General features: G+C 38.7%; 1 protein-coding gene across 1 annotated transcript; it reads right to left on the bottom strand.

The window, feature by feature from the left end:
* Positions 1-3,436: 3,436 nt before the first annotated feature.
* Positions 3,437-18,504, bottom strand: LOC139743509 (DEP domain-containing protein 1A-like). The gene is made up of 10 exons (XM_071653989.1): positions 18,448-18,504; positions 16,226-16,503; positions 15,253-15,531; positions 13,868-14,046; positions 13,300-13,440; positions 10,292-11,458; positions 6,140-6,309; positions 5,475-5,651; positions 4,305-4,484; positions 3,437-3,580 (listed from the first exon to the last, which is right to left on the bottom strand). The coding sequence occupies exons 1-10, from the start codon at positions 18,499-18,501 to the stop codon at positions 3,437-3,439; spliced, it is 2,769 nt and encodes a 922-aa protein (XP_071510090.1). The 5' UTR covers positions 18,502-18,504.

Genomic DNA, 18,504 nt, shown 5'->3' with positions numbered 1-18,504 from the left:
TATACATATGATATCATAAACATATTGTCTGCCAACCTTATAATGGAACTAGACATTCTACATTGGGACCACAGAATAATCACCCATGAATTTAAGTATGAAGTTATTAGAGAAGATTCATGTAACCTTGGACCTCTCTACAACAATAACCCCCCCCCCCAAAAAAAAAAAAAAACCCAACAAAACAAAAAAACAAAAAACAAAAACAAAACAACATTTTTTACATTTCTGGCTCTAAGCTGATAACTATAGTTGCCATGGATACAATTAACTTGTCTGTTATCAGCGAGGTTACCAGTGTTTGCCAAACTTAAAGGACAAGTTCACCTTCATAAACATAAGGATTGAGAGAATGCAGCAATATTAGTAGAACACATCAGTGAAAGTTTGAGGAAAATTGGACAATCGATGCAAAAGTTATGAATTTTTCAAATTTTTGTGTTGGAACCGCTGGATGAGGAGACTACTATAGCTTATGAGTCATATGCGTACAACAGTATGAAGAAAATGTAAAGAAAATTTAACATATTTTCACTTTTTTCGCATAATAAAAGAGCACTTGAGTTGCCTTTTTCTAAGGGCAGGGAGAATAATATTACCCATAACATATGTCGGTAAGGAGTCAAGGGAATGTGTACTTTTTTCAAAAGATGAAATTTTGTGAAAATCTCTTTACATTTTCCTTATATTGTTGTACGCATGTGACATCGAAGTTATTCATACACTGCAGTAGTCTTCTCATCCAGCGGTTACTGCACAAAAACTTCAAAAATTCATAACTTTTGTACGGATTGTCCGATTTTCCTCAAACTTTCAATGATGTGTTCTACTAGCACTGCTACATTCTCTCAATCCTTATGTTTATGAAGGTGAACTTGTCCTTTAACCTGTTCCATACTGAATTCTGAAATGCCCACAGACTTAATATGCAGGCCACCAGGAACGGGTTAAAAATGGTGTATACATGTACATGCATATTTGATTCAGCAGAAATCTGAAGATGAATTGTCCCCTTTTCTACATTCAGGCAAAACTGATGTGTTTATAATGTTACACTCTGTGAAATGCATCATTTTTCCCATGCTAGACTGCTGCATGAAAGAGTTTAACATGTACATGTAAACAATGGATACCAGAATAAATACAAGTCTGTCGTCACAATCATACATGTACAGACATTTTGGTCAAGTATTGAACGATGCAATAAATAAGGAGCAGCTGAAGGCCAATAACACACACACACACACAAGAAAAAAAAATGGGATTGAACGAAAAATATGACGCCTAAGTAAACTTGTGTGAATAGGCATTGAAATAAGTGAAACATAACAAGTTTTCGCAGGGGCACAATGCATGCATGGAGCAAAGACCAGACATTAGCTGCTCTCGTGCCAAAAAACCAGAACTGTTGGATGAGTTTTACGAGTTGATCATTGCATGTCTAAAAAATATAAATACATGGTGTATATCAGGAAAAGGAGCATATCAGGTAATATGCAAAGCTACTGTTTGATTGATTTCGGTATTTATGTACATCAGCACCATCTGAAAATATCTGAAGACTGAAGAGATACAGATTGAGTTGCAAAGCATGTCATAGAGGTATCGATACCGAAGTTAGAATTCATTCTTCATCTGTTATCACTGGGTTTTTTTTTAGGGGGATGATTTTTTTTTTCTTCTCTCAAAAGATGAATGAATTCTATCTACGCCCAGTATTTGTACAAGTTCAGAAAAAACAAACAAACCCAAAACAAACACCTGCACATCTTTCCTATAACAATCAAAGAGTTTAGATCTATTGAATATGATTCATATTTCTACATTTCAGTTCATGCAAATACATCCTATGGTATGAGTTTCACCTGTTTTGTTTTTACACCTGATTTACACAAATGCCCTAAAAAGAAACAACCAAAAGAAAACACACTACAAATTCTGTGTCTTCTTGTGATTCTCCGAAGTGTGAAATTCAGTTTGGATTTCTCATGATGAAAATTGGGCTCTTAAATTATCAGCACCTTTCATTATTTTTGTGAGTACAGAATCTAACTCAACATGATTCAATATGACTCAACCTGACTTCTGGGAGGCTTGTTCAATTTGTGTAGCAGAATTTGCATGCTCTAGACTACTGTGTATGAAATGACCTCGAGAATTGAATCACGGTACATGGTATGTGGTCATTTAACATGACTGAAAGAACAAGAGGACTGAAAGCACAAAAGTTTTCCTCCAGTAAGAAATCAGCATACAATCGTTCAGATGTCACATCAACTGAAAAAATCCCCTGAGAAATTAAATCTGTCTTTAGAGATGGCTTGAGGAAAACAAAAGAATAATTTTTTTAGTATTAAACTCAACTCCCTCAACTCGTGGAAGACTAACTACAGTCCCACGTAAACTTGGGCAGGCATCTATGGGAAATCTGTGTTACATCAAAATTAGCTCATCTGCAATAGGTTAATGTTCCTAGAGCAAAAATTAATTCCATACAGTGTCATTTATTTCTCTCTTCTTTTCTAATTCATTAATTAAATTTCACTGCTTTCATTCAAAAACAATTTTCAAGGGTAAACTCAACATGAGCCAAAATTCCACTTGTTGGTCAACTACCCTTTATGCATTCAAAACAAGTTGATGTATCATTTGTCGCTGCCAAAAGAGCATCTGTGTCTCGACGAGACAAAAGCATGACAGTATACCTCCAAACTACTTTGTAGACAAGCAAGTTGTACCTTCTTTCCTACAAATTTTTCCACCTGTAACTCATTTTTGTCCTTCACTTGGCAATATGTCTCTGATTGTCTCTTAGCATCTTTCTATCTTTCTCTGTTTTTCTATATTTGTGTGTATTTCTATTAAAATATATTACATTTCTTCTCTCACTATACCTGGGTCTGTGCATTTATATCTTTTTCTCTATCTACCTTTGCATCTATCTACTTGTCTACTTTATCTAACCATCTCTCTCTCTCTCTTTCATTATATCTCACACTCATGTCACTTCGGAGAACAAAGCATTCACTGGCCTGATAATACTTCATCCATCAACCACTGACAAGACTCTGGAACAGACTTTATCAAAGTGATATCGTCCTGTTGCTTCTCAACCCACAATGCTGTGCAGATGGAAGGAGAGATGAGATGTGCTTATATTATATACATGTGAAGACTTTGATTGTAAAAGGAGTTAACTCCATTCTTGTTAATTTCAGATATTTGTCTTTAAAGCTTGTAAAACACAAAGAAAAAAAATATGAAAATATAATATGAGATGTTTTAATAACTTCAAGACTATTCCCTGTTATGAAACAAGTGAAGTATCATTGGAAATGTTTTATTTTGCTATTATCTGATGAAGGACTTACGTTACAATGTTTAGAAATGGCATTTGACCCCTTCTGCAATCAAACTCTTACATATATATGTGCTGCTATCGAATTGGCTTGAGCTTGGACAGGGATCTCTTGACGTTGAGCATGGGCTGCTTGATCTTGGGCTTGTCTGGGAAGAGCTCAGCCTCGCTGGAGCTGGTGGGGAGGCGCCGGTGGTAAATGTCCGGATAGGCCTTCTGAAACTGTGCACGGTGTTCAGTCAATGTGAAAAAGATATATAGGGAGGTAAACACAGAGAGATGTCATTCGCTCATAAGCTGCAACTTTTCAGTCAATGAAATCGCATCAAGAGACAGAGCTATGTATACTTTGTGATCATTAAATTTTGCAAATTAAAAACTTGTACAAAGACAATTTCATGACTGGCTAAATATGTGCATAGAGAACCAGTGATGAAATGAGAACTTAGAATTATTTGCTTTCAAGAAACATCTTGGAGGTGATTCTATCTTGTTTTACAAGAGGCAATGATTTGGCTTGATGTTAAACTTGCAAGTATCAATGGTAAGAAAGTCATGAAAACAAAATCATTGCAAAACAAAATTTGTACATGTATCTAGTGTCTTTTCTAGCAAAAAAAAAAAAAAAAAAAGAGGAAAAGATATAAATACAATGATAATAGCCATTATTATAATGATATTTATACAAACACTTTTCTGATTCACTGCACAAAATGATCAATGTCAATTTACTATTATTGATGACATACATTTCAACAATGGACTTGAACAGCAGTTTGGTGGAGGATCACTAAAAACATTGAGCTCTGCTTGCACAACTAGCATTATATAGAGAAAATATATAGTTTAGCCATGATTCCAATTTAAAGTGTCTTGGAAAATGCTAGTGATAACCATTACATCTTTGTCTCCATCCAACATCTTTTCATCTTTTCTCAGAACTCACGAGCTTGAGCTTTTTCTTCTTCTCCTTTGCTGGCATCACTCTGTCGGCAATGATGCTGTCTAGGAGGTCCTCAATGGCTTTCTGAGAGCTGGACGTCTTCTGCTTCTCGTACTCCTCCACGGACACCTGGGCACAGAAGGCAGCCGGCTGGACATTTTCTGTGTCCATCTCATACTTTATCTGTAGCCAGCAGGTCAGAGTAAGAGGAATATTATAAAACAGATACATCATCATGACACAATATCTGGAAGATATCTTTACATTCATGCTTGCTTCTCACTCCTCACCAGTTCGAGTGGTCATGTATTCATCTTGACTGTCAAGAATGCACATTTGAAACAAAAAAATTACCTAATTCAAAACTGGGGTCAAGGTCTTTGTGTCTTTTCCACATGTACCTGTAGCTGTTTCTATGATTATACATCCAGGGAGGTGTGAGCTCACAGCTCCCTGATTCAGCCACCTTTACTAACCAATCTTTCTTTCTTTTCTGCCTATTGGCCTATCTAACTACTGGTATCTATCTACGGTATCTATCTATCTATCTATCTATCTATCTATCTATCTATCTATATCTTGCTGTTCTATCTACTTCTTTTTGAGAGTTGCACTTTTTCACGGACCAATCTCTGTCCAACAAGCCTGCTTTTCTACAAGTCCCACTCTCAAAGCTTTCAAAGGGTGAACAGGATATATCCAATGTCTTCTCTCGCCTCATTCCAAACTCTGCTCATCTGTTCGTCCATCAATCAATCAGTCAATCCTTCTCATTAGTCTGTCTACTTTCACTCCCAGGGATGCCAACCTTAACAGAAACCTTATAAACGGCACTGCAGTATCATGAGATCTGAAAAGGTGTAGTTTTTGTGTGTGTGGAAAAGTAGTACTTTCACCTTTCTTGTAATATTCAATTGAGGGAAACAGTATTTTCCATGAAACCTGCAGTATTTTTGATCAAAGAAAATAAGCAGTACAAAATACCGCCAAAATAAGTAACCAGTGGCATCTCTGCACTCCTAACTTAAAACAAACATTCACTAAAGTAAAAACAGAGGCTAAACGTGATCTTGGTGTGACACACAGATGCATGGATGGGACAAACGGACAACCCAAAAACACAATGCTACCAGCAACCCTCAGGGAGTGGAGGCGTAAAATAATTTGGCCTACCTGACTCCTCTTCAGATACATCATCCTCTCCTCAATGTCTTGTCTCAGCTCCTGCGGTATGGTGAAGAGACTGGCGTGGTTGTCAAGGAGATAGGCTACTATCCTCACGGCCAGCGACTCATCCAAGTCGGCCTCTGCCTCGCAGCAGAGGATGGAGCGTGTGAACGTGTTCAGCAGCTGAAAAATGATAAGATTTTTGGTTGATGGCTCAGCAACGATTACTCCCTTAGTGAGGAATCATCATTTGTTAACATCATTGTTATGAATTTAGGATAATTTGATTTTCTTTTCAGTCATTCAAAACAAGAAAATTGTTTTGAGATTTACGTGCCAGTAAATAGGATGACATCATTTTGTCACTTTACATTCTGCATATCATACTTTATTGTCACCGATATCACTGTTAAGTGAAAACATAAAACTTTGAGTGAACTTTTTCTTTGAAATGGTCGAAGCTAGGCAACAATAGTCAACTATTGGCATTTGCACTATTGCCACTGGGCACTGCAATTACTGGAACTTACAATAATGTGTTACCTCTTTGTTTTTTTTAGCATACCCAAGAAGTGTTATGGTTTAATTCACGAATAAATCCATGGTGAAGTCACGCTTCTCCATGATTATTATTCAACGAACAAAACTAGCATTGAACTGAAGCCCCTTACCAACCGCCTGGTTGAAACGTTGGCGCTCAGCACCAGCTCCGCATTGTTCTCCATCTTGCTCATGAGGCGTAGTAGGAGGTGGAGGGCCCTCCTTTGGGGCGGGGGAAGCAGCAGCAGGCAGAGCCTCAGTGCCTCCAGACAGTAGGATTTGTCCTCACTGAGGTATAGGCCTGGAGTGTGGTGAATAGAACGAAGGAATACCAGGCATGAGGATATGGTTATAATGTGGAAGAGTTCACAGTGTGCACTTTGTGCTGTGCAATGCTGACACGACAATGTAAATGTTCATGAAAATATTTTGTTCGCTATGTACTCTGTACACCTGAATTTATATCACTTCTGGTATCATGTCAACAGTTGGTAAAAATTGCAAACATGCAAATTCTATTTTCCTTGATGAGCAAGAAAATGTAATCAAGTGAAGTTTTCTACCGTTACAGTATGTAGCATGCAGAATATGATGCACTGGATATTTCTAATTAGGAAGCACATGAAGGGAAGTTAAGATAAAAAACAAGTTACTTCCGATGAATTTAGGTACCAGTACATGATTATTCAAAACTACACCAGTTCAGTGAAAGTTGCAGCCCCCATGGTACGGAAATGAAGGTCGCTATCCTCTAAATAGACTTTTCACTGATACACTGATGCACTAGCCATCAAGTAGCAGGATACATCTCTTCCCACTGGGCTTATACAGACAATTTATAATGGAATACCCACCTTTATACTTGCAAATACCTCTTTCAAATCAAGAAATATACATTAGTTTCAGGAAAGACAGATTACATATCTTCACCAACCCCAACATCAGGCAGTTCATACACACTTCCTACAATATACTGTATACAGGTTTCTCTCTCACCAGCTGGTATATAACTTATTCCAATATATGTAAATATATGTATATGTTAGATATACTTCAATGTTTAATTAGCTTATGATGTGAGGGGATAGAAATTAGGTTGCCATGAAAGTATATAAGATATGACTACCGCTATTGGAGGTGGATGCTATACATATCAAGTTAGATATTGATGAAGGCATGCAGCTAGTTGTGTTAGGTTGGTTAGTTTATATAACAAACTCCCACACACTGAGCAGTGAGAGAATCATGCAATATAATACTAGCAATGGAGCAAGTGTTAGTATGTTAAACCAGTTTATCATACCACATCTTCACTGTATTTCTGGCTGCAACCAAAATCAATTGCTTGATCCTTGTTAAAAGTGTCAAAGAGAAATAGTGCGGACAACAACATCCACATGAATTAAGGAAAGTACGCCTTTCGACACAAAATGAAACATAGAGCAAGTTGTCCATGAAGCATGAAAAGTGGACTACCACATCATGCTCAAGTCAGCTTAAATACAGAGTAAGACAAACACAATGGTAAAGGTCTTCGAAAAATCTGACCTTAGATTAGAAAGTTATGTAATTTTGTGTTTCAAATGTTCATAAAACAATGACTTACTGTACACATTGTAGTCCTTGTCACACACCCAAACTGGATGACACCCAATGAGTCCCTATTCAATTGTGCATACACTTTGTACATCTTCACTGGATTTCTTCTCTGTGTCAATAACATGAAATCAATAAGTTGTATCCCTCTTGTATCAAATTACTCCAGCCTTGTAATAACCTAGCAATGGTAACTGTTGGGTAAGGGTTTGTGGCTGCTAAATTTATAAACCCAATTAAAGAATATTTTTATATGACACTTTATTTTTTGGTCCCATTTTGATACAACTTTTACCATTTCTCCATCTGAGCTTTCTCTATTTACTAAAGTAGAGTTAATTACCATATCATGGCAATGGAAATTGCACCAAGCCCCAGTCCAGGTTAAGGGTGGTGGTATTGTGATCCCCACTGCAGCACTCTAATTTTTAAATGGTTAGTGCAAAATTATATCAAAGATATTGTTTGTACTACTAGACAATCACTATGTACATTTATGTGATTTCCTCTTAAATGTGATTTATGTAATTAAATGCATTAATATGAATCTCAATAGAGCAACAGCATCAGTAAAGACATTGTTAAGCTAAAATAGGAATTGATCTCATCATAATTGTAAAGATACAATGCAATTCTACAAGTACGCACTTTACAAGAAGAAAAAGAAAGAAACATGGCAACATTACTGCCACAAGACGTTTCCCTCACACCAGAAAACTTTGTTGAAATAAGTGTGTCACAGACTAGAGATTAACAATGGATGCCTGAATAACTGTAATGTTTACAAAGTAGAACCTCAATATTCCAAATTACTAGAATTTCTTCTATCAATGCTAAAAGTGTCAAGAATAGGTCTGCATCATGATCACCTTTAGAATAACACCAAACGGGGAAATGTTTAGTGTATTCATAGCAGCAATATAGCAACATGTTTGACACCTGCATTTAGCAGACCCTCAAACAAAGGACCAGAGGTGACTTGGAATAGTTCATTGCAACTGATTGACAAATTGCCCTACATCAACGAAAATATTAAAGCACTATATTGATCAGTGTTTTAGTAGTAGCCATGACAGAATAAATCATGGGCATACATACTCAGGCAGGATTCGAACCTACAACCTCCTGATCTCCGGACAGGTGTCTTATCCACAAGACCACCAAAGATCCGGACATCAGGAGGTTGTAGGTTCGAATCCTGCCCGAGTATGTATGCCCATGATTTCTTTCGTCATGGCTACTACTAAAACACTGAGCAACTTGTAAATCAGTTGCAATGGTAACGACTCGATGGAAGACTTTCATGAACTTGGAATATTGTTCTGCTAACCTGCAGTGGCTAATTAGAGAAAGGCTGCATTGAATATGAAAGATGGGCAAACATGGTAAAAATATAATAATTCTATGAAGTAATTCTAAGGAAATGCTTTTAATCAAATGGACAATATTGAGAGAAAGAGTATATAGCAACTGAGGAATATAAATGCGGTATTTTTGCTTGTGGTGCAAAGCTCTTTGCTACAGAATAGGGCAACAAATTGGAGACATTCAAATCACATGATTGTCATGATGTGTCAAGATCTAGAGACTAATGTCTTGAGTACTATCAGAAAAAAACCAACAACAAACAAACCCTAAAACAAAGTGCAAATGTGCCCATGGGATAATTATTTTTCAAAGATTTGAATCTGGAAACGGAAAAGAGCGACAAATAATCATCCCTGTCCACATTGGTTTGGCTTTGAAGTCCTAAGTTAGTCACATGGAGTTAGGAAGTGCCGTGACATCTGTAACCACTCTCTTTAATCACACAATAAGAATGAAAAATGAAGGAGTATCTTTTTAAAAAATGGAGCGGCAGAGTTATCATGAGACAACAGTTGTGTTTATACCTTGGGCCTAGACTCAAAGTGCAGTAATCATGGTACACCACCAGGATTTCCCATCATGTCCCAATTTGCGCACAATGTTTGTGATAATGCCTATACTTTCAGCCATACAAATCCCAAGAAGAGCAGCAAGCCACACTGTGGATTGTGACAAATATGTGATCACACAGCTGCACAGTCCCTTCTGTACCAAACCTGACACAACATGACATACTATGCAAATGCTGCACAACACCTGAAATTGTTCTAGATTAATTACACATCTTCTTGGTAAATTATGTTTTGTGTAAAATATGGCATCATATATTTTGCCATGTCAGAATATCAATCCCAGCATGCCTCTGAAACATGTGACATGATTTGGATGACTTCATACTACGTGTAGACCAACAGAAAGGGCATTCTTTGGGTTTCAATTTCAGCAGCTGATAGTGCACCAATTTAGAACCAAGCCCTGATTCATGGCCTTTCACTTGTTTAAGAAAAATAAATAAAATGTGCAAAGCTGCTTCCTCTGACTATCAAGTTTAGAGAATGCTGCTTATAATTCTGGATGAAAATCATATGTCATTTCAGTGTTGTTGGGTCAGGTGTGGTACATCAACTTTCCAGGAAGTATGTTGTAGTTCTTGTTCTGAATGCAATTACATACAGGTATAGGTTTCTTAAGTGCAACTGACCATATACAACTTCTCCAAAAGACGTGGTATTGAGCATGACTTTGCTTGTGATGATGAATACAATACCTTTTACAGACAGGGCCAGTGAGATTAGTGGTGATAGGACCACAGGACTTACTTGAAATGCTGTTCACGCTATCCTGCCTCCTGAGGCGTCGCTGGGCTGTCTGGGCCAGGTTTTCATACATCGGAGTGGATGTCTGGAGATTGGACAGGCTCCTGCTACATCGAACTGACCCCACGATTGCTGAGGGCATGCCAGAGGGGGTCATCTCGGCCTGATGGACACTGGGGGTCACAAAACTCTGCTGACCAGAGGAGATTGCGGAGTAGGAAAGAGTGGCTCTGATCGGTGCTGGGTAGGGAGGGCTAACCTTTGTCGAGTCGTCAGTGTGACTGTGGAGGGTTGCCTCCCTTGCTTCCCTGGAGGATCCTTCTATGGGAGAGAGGTTGTAGACAGGGTAGGCAGGAGGCGGAGCCAGTCCTGGCGAGACGATCTGATTGGAGCTTGTCACCCGCTCTGCAGGTGCCTCCTTGTCCCCAAATTCGGCACTGTCCTTCGACAGTTCGCGATATGATGATGACTTCTTCTTGACCAGCCTCCCGAAGAGTTCGGCCGCAGAGCCAAATCTCTTGGAGGCAAAGAGGCCACTGCCCCACTTCTGCTTGGGTAGATTCTCCTTCTTACCAGCCTCTGTGATGTTGGAGAGTGAGCTGCACTTGCGAGGCGGGACTTGAGCTGGAACGGAGCCCGTATTCCCGTAGGTGGATTTATCACTCACTGAGCTTACCTCGGCGAGTGATGACTTCTTTGGAGGTAGCAACGGTGGCATGTTCGCGAACCCATAGTCGTCTTCAGCGTTGCTCATCCTGTGACCTTGGGGTCTTGCGGCGCTGGCGCTGTACACATTGTAGTTCTTGTGCAGGAAAGTGTTTCTGTGAGTCAAGACCTCTGTGCTTCCAAACCTCTGGTTCAGTCCTCGTCGAGGAATCCCAGCCGCGTTGTTGGGTAGATGAGGGGTGTCTCCTTGCATTGCAAGGTCAGCTGGACCGCAGCTGGTGCTGCGTCGCACCTTCCGTTGTCCAGCCACGCTCCCGACTTCATCCCTCCAGGCTGGCCTCTTCCTACCCGAGGCCCTGGCCGACAGGTTTCCCCCACCCATGGTCATATTGAGCATGAGGCTCTCCACCGATTGAAACGAAGTGAGCCCTCCCCTGATTCCTGTGTACACTGTCACAACCTCCTGCCCAGGAACAATACCCCGATCCCTGCATTCCATACTGACTGTTAGAGGGATGATCGTGGATACCAGGGAAGGTGGGACAAGGCGGACAAGAATCAAGAGAGATGAGAGAAAGATAGAAAAACAGATGGAAAAGAAAATGGATGGATGATAATTAGTACATAATTTGCAGTGATGAGAGGGTAGTAAATGGAATGAAATTTGGGCAATACATGGGAATGAAAGCATGCAAAATTTACCTCCCTGGGGGAGTAAAAGGGGGTTATGTAGTTTACAAAGTTCTGTAATATGCTTTTAGTTTCATGCTAGATAATTTCTATTAGATATTGAGGGATTCTGGCTACATTTGTACATGTGTTGTTTGAACCCCATTGCTAGAAACAGAATTGACTGAGTAAGTATTTCGCTTTTGCAGGATAACAAGATAATAATTTTGCTCAAATAAAGAATCTAAATATTCATGACACAAAAAATCAGACAATGTTTGTGATTTACCATGTTTAGATAGATGCAGTTATCTGTTTATATAATGTATCCGATGCATATGATACAAATGTACGTGAAACATCGTTAGATATCAGTAGGTTGCATAGGTTTCCTTTTAGCTTTGGAATTTTTTAATTGATTGATTACATTTCTGTAATATATACACTGGTATATATAGGTAAGGAGACAGAGAGCTATCACTCAAGGTATACAAAGTAGAATAATGTGATTAGATATAATGTACAAATAAATACATTTTGATTACAATTTCATAATTACAACACTGATTACTTCTTTAATATAATTTGTTAGATATTTTGCTGTAAATATATCATTAAATATATTGATGGCAACATGCAATCACGTGATAAAAATATGTGATATGTGAATCCAAATGTGTTAGTTCTTATGTCTTGTGTGTTTTCAATCAAATGCCCATTTGTTGAGTAAGACAGGATCTCATATATTTTTTCCCTTTATGGTATGAAATGTACAGTGAAACTCACACTGCTTTATTCTATAACTACACCTTTATACAAGTCATTTCTCAAGTTCTAGTACTTCTTTAAAACAAAGCAAGTACTTCAACAGCAGTTCAGCTAATCAGCTATTAAGTTTATCACAGATAGCAATTTAACATCTGTCATTAATATGTTTGCACTTTTAGTTGTCAGTTCATTTAACATCTATGCCATACTATGCTTATAGCGATAAAGTGCACAGATGCTATTCATTCAAATTCTAATATCCTTCATCTGCCATCTTTAACTAAAACAGGAATAATTCCCCAAAGATCTGAAAAAAAAAATGATAAAAAAACACATTTTAATGGAAATCTTTGTAGTTTGCCTTGACAGGTTATAATGAATTAGCTAAACACTATTCAGCACTAGAGGATTACTTGCACATAGCTAGAAGCAAAGCAAGGGGATTTTACAAAGCTGGGGCTGGGAATGACATGGGAGGGTAAAGGTCACATGCAGGTGGCATTACATAACAACATATTGAAGACATATGAATTCATGATTCATCTCGCATCAGCAAAAACTAAATCCCTGGTTTAAAACTAAAACGAAAACAAAAACAAAAGATGGACATTCATACCGATGTCAAATCACCACTATTTCTTTCTTTACATGATCAACAAAAGGAAAAAACAAAAACAGAAGGCCATAATTTCAACCATGGACCATGTATCAGGTGATCAAGTATCACCTTTTAGGGATCATGCATGAAAATAAAAACAACAAAGCCCTGAGTATACCTTCTACATAATGACATTGCAACATGGCAACTAAGAAAAAAACAACAACACAATAATAATAAAAAATAAAATGAAATCAGGATGGGACCTAGGCCTGGCAGTGCAGTGCAGTCAAGCCAGTCCTGTACTCACCAAATGAATCAATGACTAGGTTGTATCTGCTGTATGTGATGAGGGGCTCACTGAGATTCTGGAAGTAGTTGCTTACGGTCTTAAAGACATCCCTCTCAAAACCGGGATAGTTGGGAAGCTCAGAGTCAATCTTACTAGGCCCTTGAAATTTATGAGAGAAGGAAAGAATATAATTTGTTGTGTGTCATATCAAGGCAAAAATGGGACCAAAGTCAAGCCATTTTCTTTTATACACAATCTATCTAATACCAATATTACACTAGTATCTTTTTAAAGAATTTAAATGCATTGTTCTACCTGACAAGCTTTAACCTCATCCATTAGCCATCGCTTTGCCCAGTAGCTCAGAGTTCACAATGTCTGATGTTTATTCCTATCAAAAGCATCTTCATAGACCAATATAGGAGTATTCCATATTTGCTTTAACTTGGCCGATTCAATGTCAATTGGCAAAGGACTCAACACAAGCCCTATTCCATCCTGAGTTTGATATCTTTACGCCAGCAAATGTGCAAAAATGATTTATACAGAATCAAAATCCCTCCATAGAGTTCAACCCCCTACTTACAATTTGCCAAGCACCTCATTGCCGACAGCACCCAATGAGGTAAGTCCCCTTCCTTCTTCAAGAGCTGGACCACTCCATTCCTGTTGATGTGGGTGCAGTTGTGAATGATGTCGGAGGGGACAATGACAGAGTCATCCAACAGCCCATCTAGTGTTGACAACCAGAGTAACCTTTCCAGTCTGAAATAAGAGAACAGTGTTTATATTTGTAATCTTCAGTCTAGGGGGCTTAAGACAAGGAGTTGGAAGGGAAGTTGTTCCAACAAGAAAATAAACATTGAAGGCTGTGTTAAAAGAGTAACAGGTCATATGACCACTTACTTATCAAGAATTGTGGTCTATCCACATGTCACAAAAACACATACAAAACAAGAACGAGAAACCTAAAGGCCTAATACTCACCTGGGGCCCGTTTCATAAAACTTGTCATCAGTGACAACTGCCACATTTCTATGACGAATTTGCTCTCAGCCAATCAGATGCAAGGATTTCAGTAGCTTGTCACATCTATGACAACTTGTCACCGATGACAAGTTTTATGAAACGGGCCCCAGAGCTAGGCATTTTGCCTTCATGGTACTCCAACTGGGGCAAACTATCAATAAAGTCTAAAGATTCAGGAATTGCTGCAGGCCTGCCCCTTGGGCAACACCCTCTTAATCTCAGGTACTTGCAACACCAACACTACTTGCACAAAACTGTATTCCCCTTCCCCCATAAGCCATTGATGATTCCTGCCAAGTTTGCTCAAAATCTAGCCACCAGTTTTGAAGAAGATGAAATTTCAACAAAGTATATGGAAAAAAAATATAGGGGGTACTTGGGTCCAACCTTTGGGCACCACCATAATTTGTTACAAACTATGATTCCCTTCCCCCATTGCCGATTCCTACCAAGATTTCTGCCAAATACAGTAACCTGTCTTCAAGAAGAAGATGACATATGAGCAATTATGAAAGATATTTAAAGGTCCAGTTTACCTATCGGAGCAGTGATTTAAAAAATGTTCAAGATATCACATTTGATGCATATGAGTAGGTCTGTTGTACCACAAAACATCCTACCCTATAAAATTTTTGCAATAAAGCCTAAAATATAACGAGATATTCATGTTCTTCTCAATAAACTGTAACTGTAGACGGTTTAGTCTGGAAACATCTTTATTATAACTATTGTTCACATTTTGTATATTTAATAATACTTAACATTGATTTTACTGATTCAAATTTTTACAATAGTTGTTTCTATCCCTAACTAACATTTTAGAACTATTTTAAAGCACTAATGCTGGGTTTTTGTTTCATCTGCAAATGGTAAATTATGCCTTTAACACTGTAATCACTATTTTTGGCATCTCTGTTTCTATGGTAACATTTAGGAGTTTACCTCTTGAGCGTGGCACTCTTCCAAACCTCCTCCACCTGTTCCGTGGTGAGTGGTCTGGGTATCAGTCTACATCTGGGCAGCTCCTTGGTTACTCCGCTGCTCTCTGCAGGCCGAACATCAACGACATTTGTGTCCCTAAGAGCCAGAGGTTGGGTGACCCGACCCTGCGTTGTCCTGGCAACAGACTTCTTGACCTTTGGGCTGGGGCTGAGGCTCTGGATGCTACTCCGGCTGGCCAGGGCGGAGCGCAGCTTCTTCATGGGTGATACTGGCAAGAATCTGTGGTTTCATACATGCGGTGAGATGAGAGATTTTATATCAAATGAAATACAAAAACATTGCAAACGTGGGAACCGAGGGTATATGATATGCATACATTGTATATTTTCAATATTTAAGAACCTTCCCATTATAGTGGCTTCATCACTCATTATTACTCTTACTGCTAGTACCTGCTTTACCTAATCAGTATCTCTGCTTGTAAATATATTAGCATCTATGTGAATGTAACTCTTTTTGCTAGGAGAGCTCTTACTGTTTCATTGTACATCTGCACTGAATAATGGGGTAAACCCACAAAACAGCTGGTAATAAACCTACAGCACACTCTCTGACCTTGGACAATAGCCCATCAGTACCACTGCAGTAGGGCCATCAGTCTAGTAAAGACCAGCTTAAAATCTCGAAGTCCCTGTAGTAAATCCCAGATTTAGAACTCAGGAATCAGAGTGCATTCTCTGTGGAGAGATATTGTCTAACAAGACAGGCAGGACACAATAGTTTGGGAGTGCTCACAACTCATTGTGAGAGAGGGCCACTAGTCAAGCAGCTTACTACCACCTCTAGCAAAGACTAGCTTAGCTTCAAGAAGAACAAATAGAGCTTAGAAGGGTTGTCAGTATACGGTCCACTGATTTCTCTCTCTCTCTCTAACCCTTCCCCTTTTTCAGTTTCTGGACAACTGCCCACTCACTTGTATAGATGACCATTGTCTTCAAATGAAGCTTTTTCTGCAGCAGCCACTTTTGAGGTCTGTATTTCTTCAATGATTTTGCTTTGCACAAATTTATCCAAGAGCAGCACAACTTGTTGCCTTGTGACCCAGGGACCAAAGTTCTCACTGTTGCAGAGGTAGTTGTGCAGCCAGTCGACGGCCTCCGCCGACGTGAAGCAGTTGTCATAGTGGCGCATCCGCCATCGGTGGCGCTTCAGCGGAATGCCTGATCGGAAATCACTGATGATGGTATTCCACTGTTGATCGGAAGGCATACAGTGTCAATTTCGAAGTTAATAATCAAATCTTTTGACCATACTTAAAGGGATGGCACAGTATTGGTGGAGACGAGAATTGGGCTTTTAACTTTTTGCGAGATACCAAGAAAACACTTATGATATAGTACAGAGCATACCACTTTAAAAGGAATTCAAAGCTTATTTGATGAAAATTGGGTTTGGACTGACTGAAACATCCAAAAACAAAGTAAAACAAAGCAATCGTAATAAAGTGTGGGTCCCACACTTTATCAGAATCTCTCTTTTTTTTTGATATCTCAGCCATTTCACAACCAATTTTCATCAAATAAATGTTGAATTCCTCATAGAATTACATGTTCTTTCATATTTTGTAAAAGGTTTCTCATTATCTCACCAAAAAATGTTAGAAACCTGAAATTAGGTCTCAACCAATACTGTACGATCCCTTTAAACACACGGCCATAACGCATAAGTTACCCAATTACACGCAGCTACCAAGAGAAATGTAACAGTAGGTTATGACAGGAACATAATGCATTTTATAACGACATCACAATTGAATCAGTCGACATATAACCTATGGTCACACAGTCAAAATCTAGTGGTGACTGTTGGGTACCATGCATATCTGGAGCGCTAACAATCTTCACTTCAGATCATAATTGACACACTGTGATGAAGAACTTTTTATACTATCAATATATTTAAGGATCACATAAATTTGGGATAATTCAAGCTAGTAGGAATGAAAATATAATTTTAATTTACTTCTTGCTGTGATTCAATTGTTTTATCTTTATCATTGCAGATATTCATCAATCACAAAGGAAGTGATCATCCAGTTGCTGAACAGGCTTTAGGTTGAGATGAGAAGCACCGTAGAAGTAGCATTTGAAATTTGATGTTCAACAACGGATATTTAATGTCTACAACCTGTTTGAAATCTGGGTGTACACTGCAAAAATCCAAGTGGACAGCAATGGACTATTATTAAGGGAATCATATGTTCACCGTACCATATTTGTCAATATGATAACTGAACTACATCGGTATGTATTCAAATTGATGCATTTTACAGTATTTAAGTTGAAATTCAGCCACAACACTACTACAACATACATACCATAGGCCTACCCCAAATCCGGTCCAGTTAAGTCAGCAATTGATTGAAAGATTAGTCTGAATTTATCATCAGGGATATATTCTGCAGAGACTACATGTTGTATGTCAATGTCTGGCTTCACAGAATTCCCTTCTATCTTAGAAAGACAGACAGATTTTTCTAAGAAAATGCAAATGGAAAGCTAACCCCGTCGCGGGGCGCTGTAACACAGTACGTATTTGTCCGTATGGGGTCGCTGCTGCGGTAAATGGAAAGCCAGCGTATTAATCTCATTTCTAAATTTGTTTTTTGTATTGTCCGTCCGTCCATGCCACGGCTGCACGGGTAGGCTCAATCTAAATTCTAACGTTTATAATACTAGTTATACCACAGAGTGGCACGGTGAATACCGACTGAGAGGTTCCACAACTTGTTGTAAAATCTATGTAACGTTACAGTCTACTACTGCTGATTAATAGTGTACTGATGTAGGTCCACAGTCGAGTCGACACCCGGCATTGGAAATTGATCTCTTCAGTGCTGTAGTAAATTTACTCTGCTACTGGGCACTGGTAGCATGCTCTCATTACTTTCCATTTTACTTTTTCTAGTAAACACTGCACTAGCACTTGACAGAACATTATATCGACACACTCGAGCGTGTCAAAAACGGTTATTCTTCATCGTTCATAGATACGATTGTTAACAAGTCTTACAACTGTCAACAAACCACTACCTAACCAGCTAGCATCATAGCAGCTCGCAGTAGCACAACGGTGAGAGAACGAGAACCTCCCTGATCTCTCGTATGGATGTCTACCTACCCATCTTCTACTCACCAGTTTTGTTGCTCGAAATGGACCGATCGTTGCTTTCGGTTTATCCATGTTCATGCA

Source organism: Diadema antillarum, unplaced genomic scaffold (genome assembly GCF_040938485.1).
Source record: "Diadema antillarum isolate AM-2024a unplaced genomic scaffold, OU_Dant_1.0 seq00001089_RagTag, whole genome shotgun sequence".
NCBI classification, from domain to species: Eukaryota; Metazoa; Echinodermata; class Echinoidea; order Diadematoida; family Diadematidae; genus Diadema; species Diadema antillarum.
Note: the sequence above shows the minus strand (reverse complement) of the source record. Positions and strands in the feature narration are given on the sequence as shown.

Coding starts and splice junctions, on each gene's coding strand:
- LOC139743509 (XM_071653989.1), bottom strand. CDS start 18,501: ATGAACATGGATAAACCGAAAGCAACGATCGGTCCATTTCGAGCAACA. Junction 14,047..15,252: donor AAGAGTGCCACGCTCAAGAG/GTAAACTCCTAA, acceptor CTCTTATTTCAG/ACTGGAAAGGTTACTCTGGT. Junction 13,441..13,867: donor AATGAGGTGCTTGGCAAATT/GTAAGTAGGGGG, acceptor ATAAATTTCAAG/GGCCTAGTAAGATTGACTCT.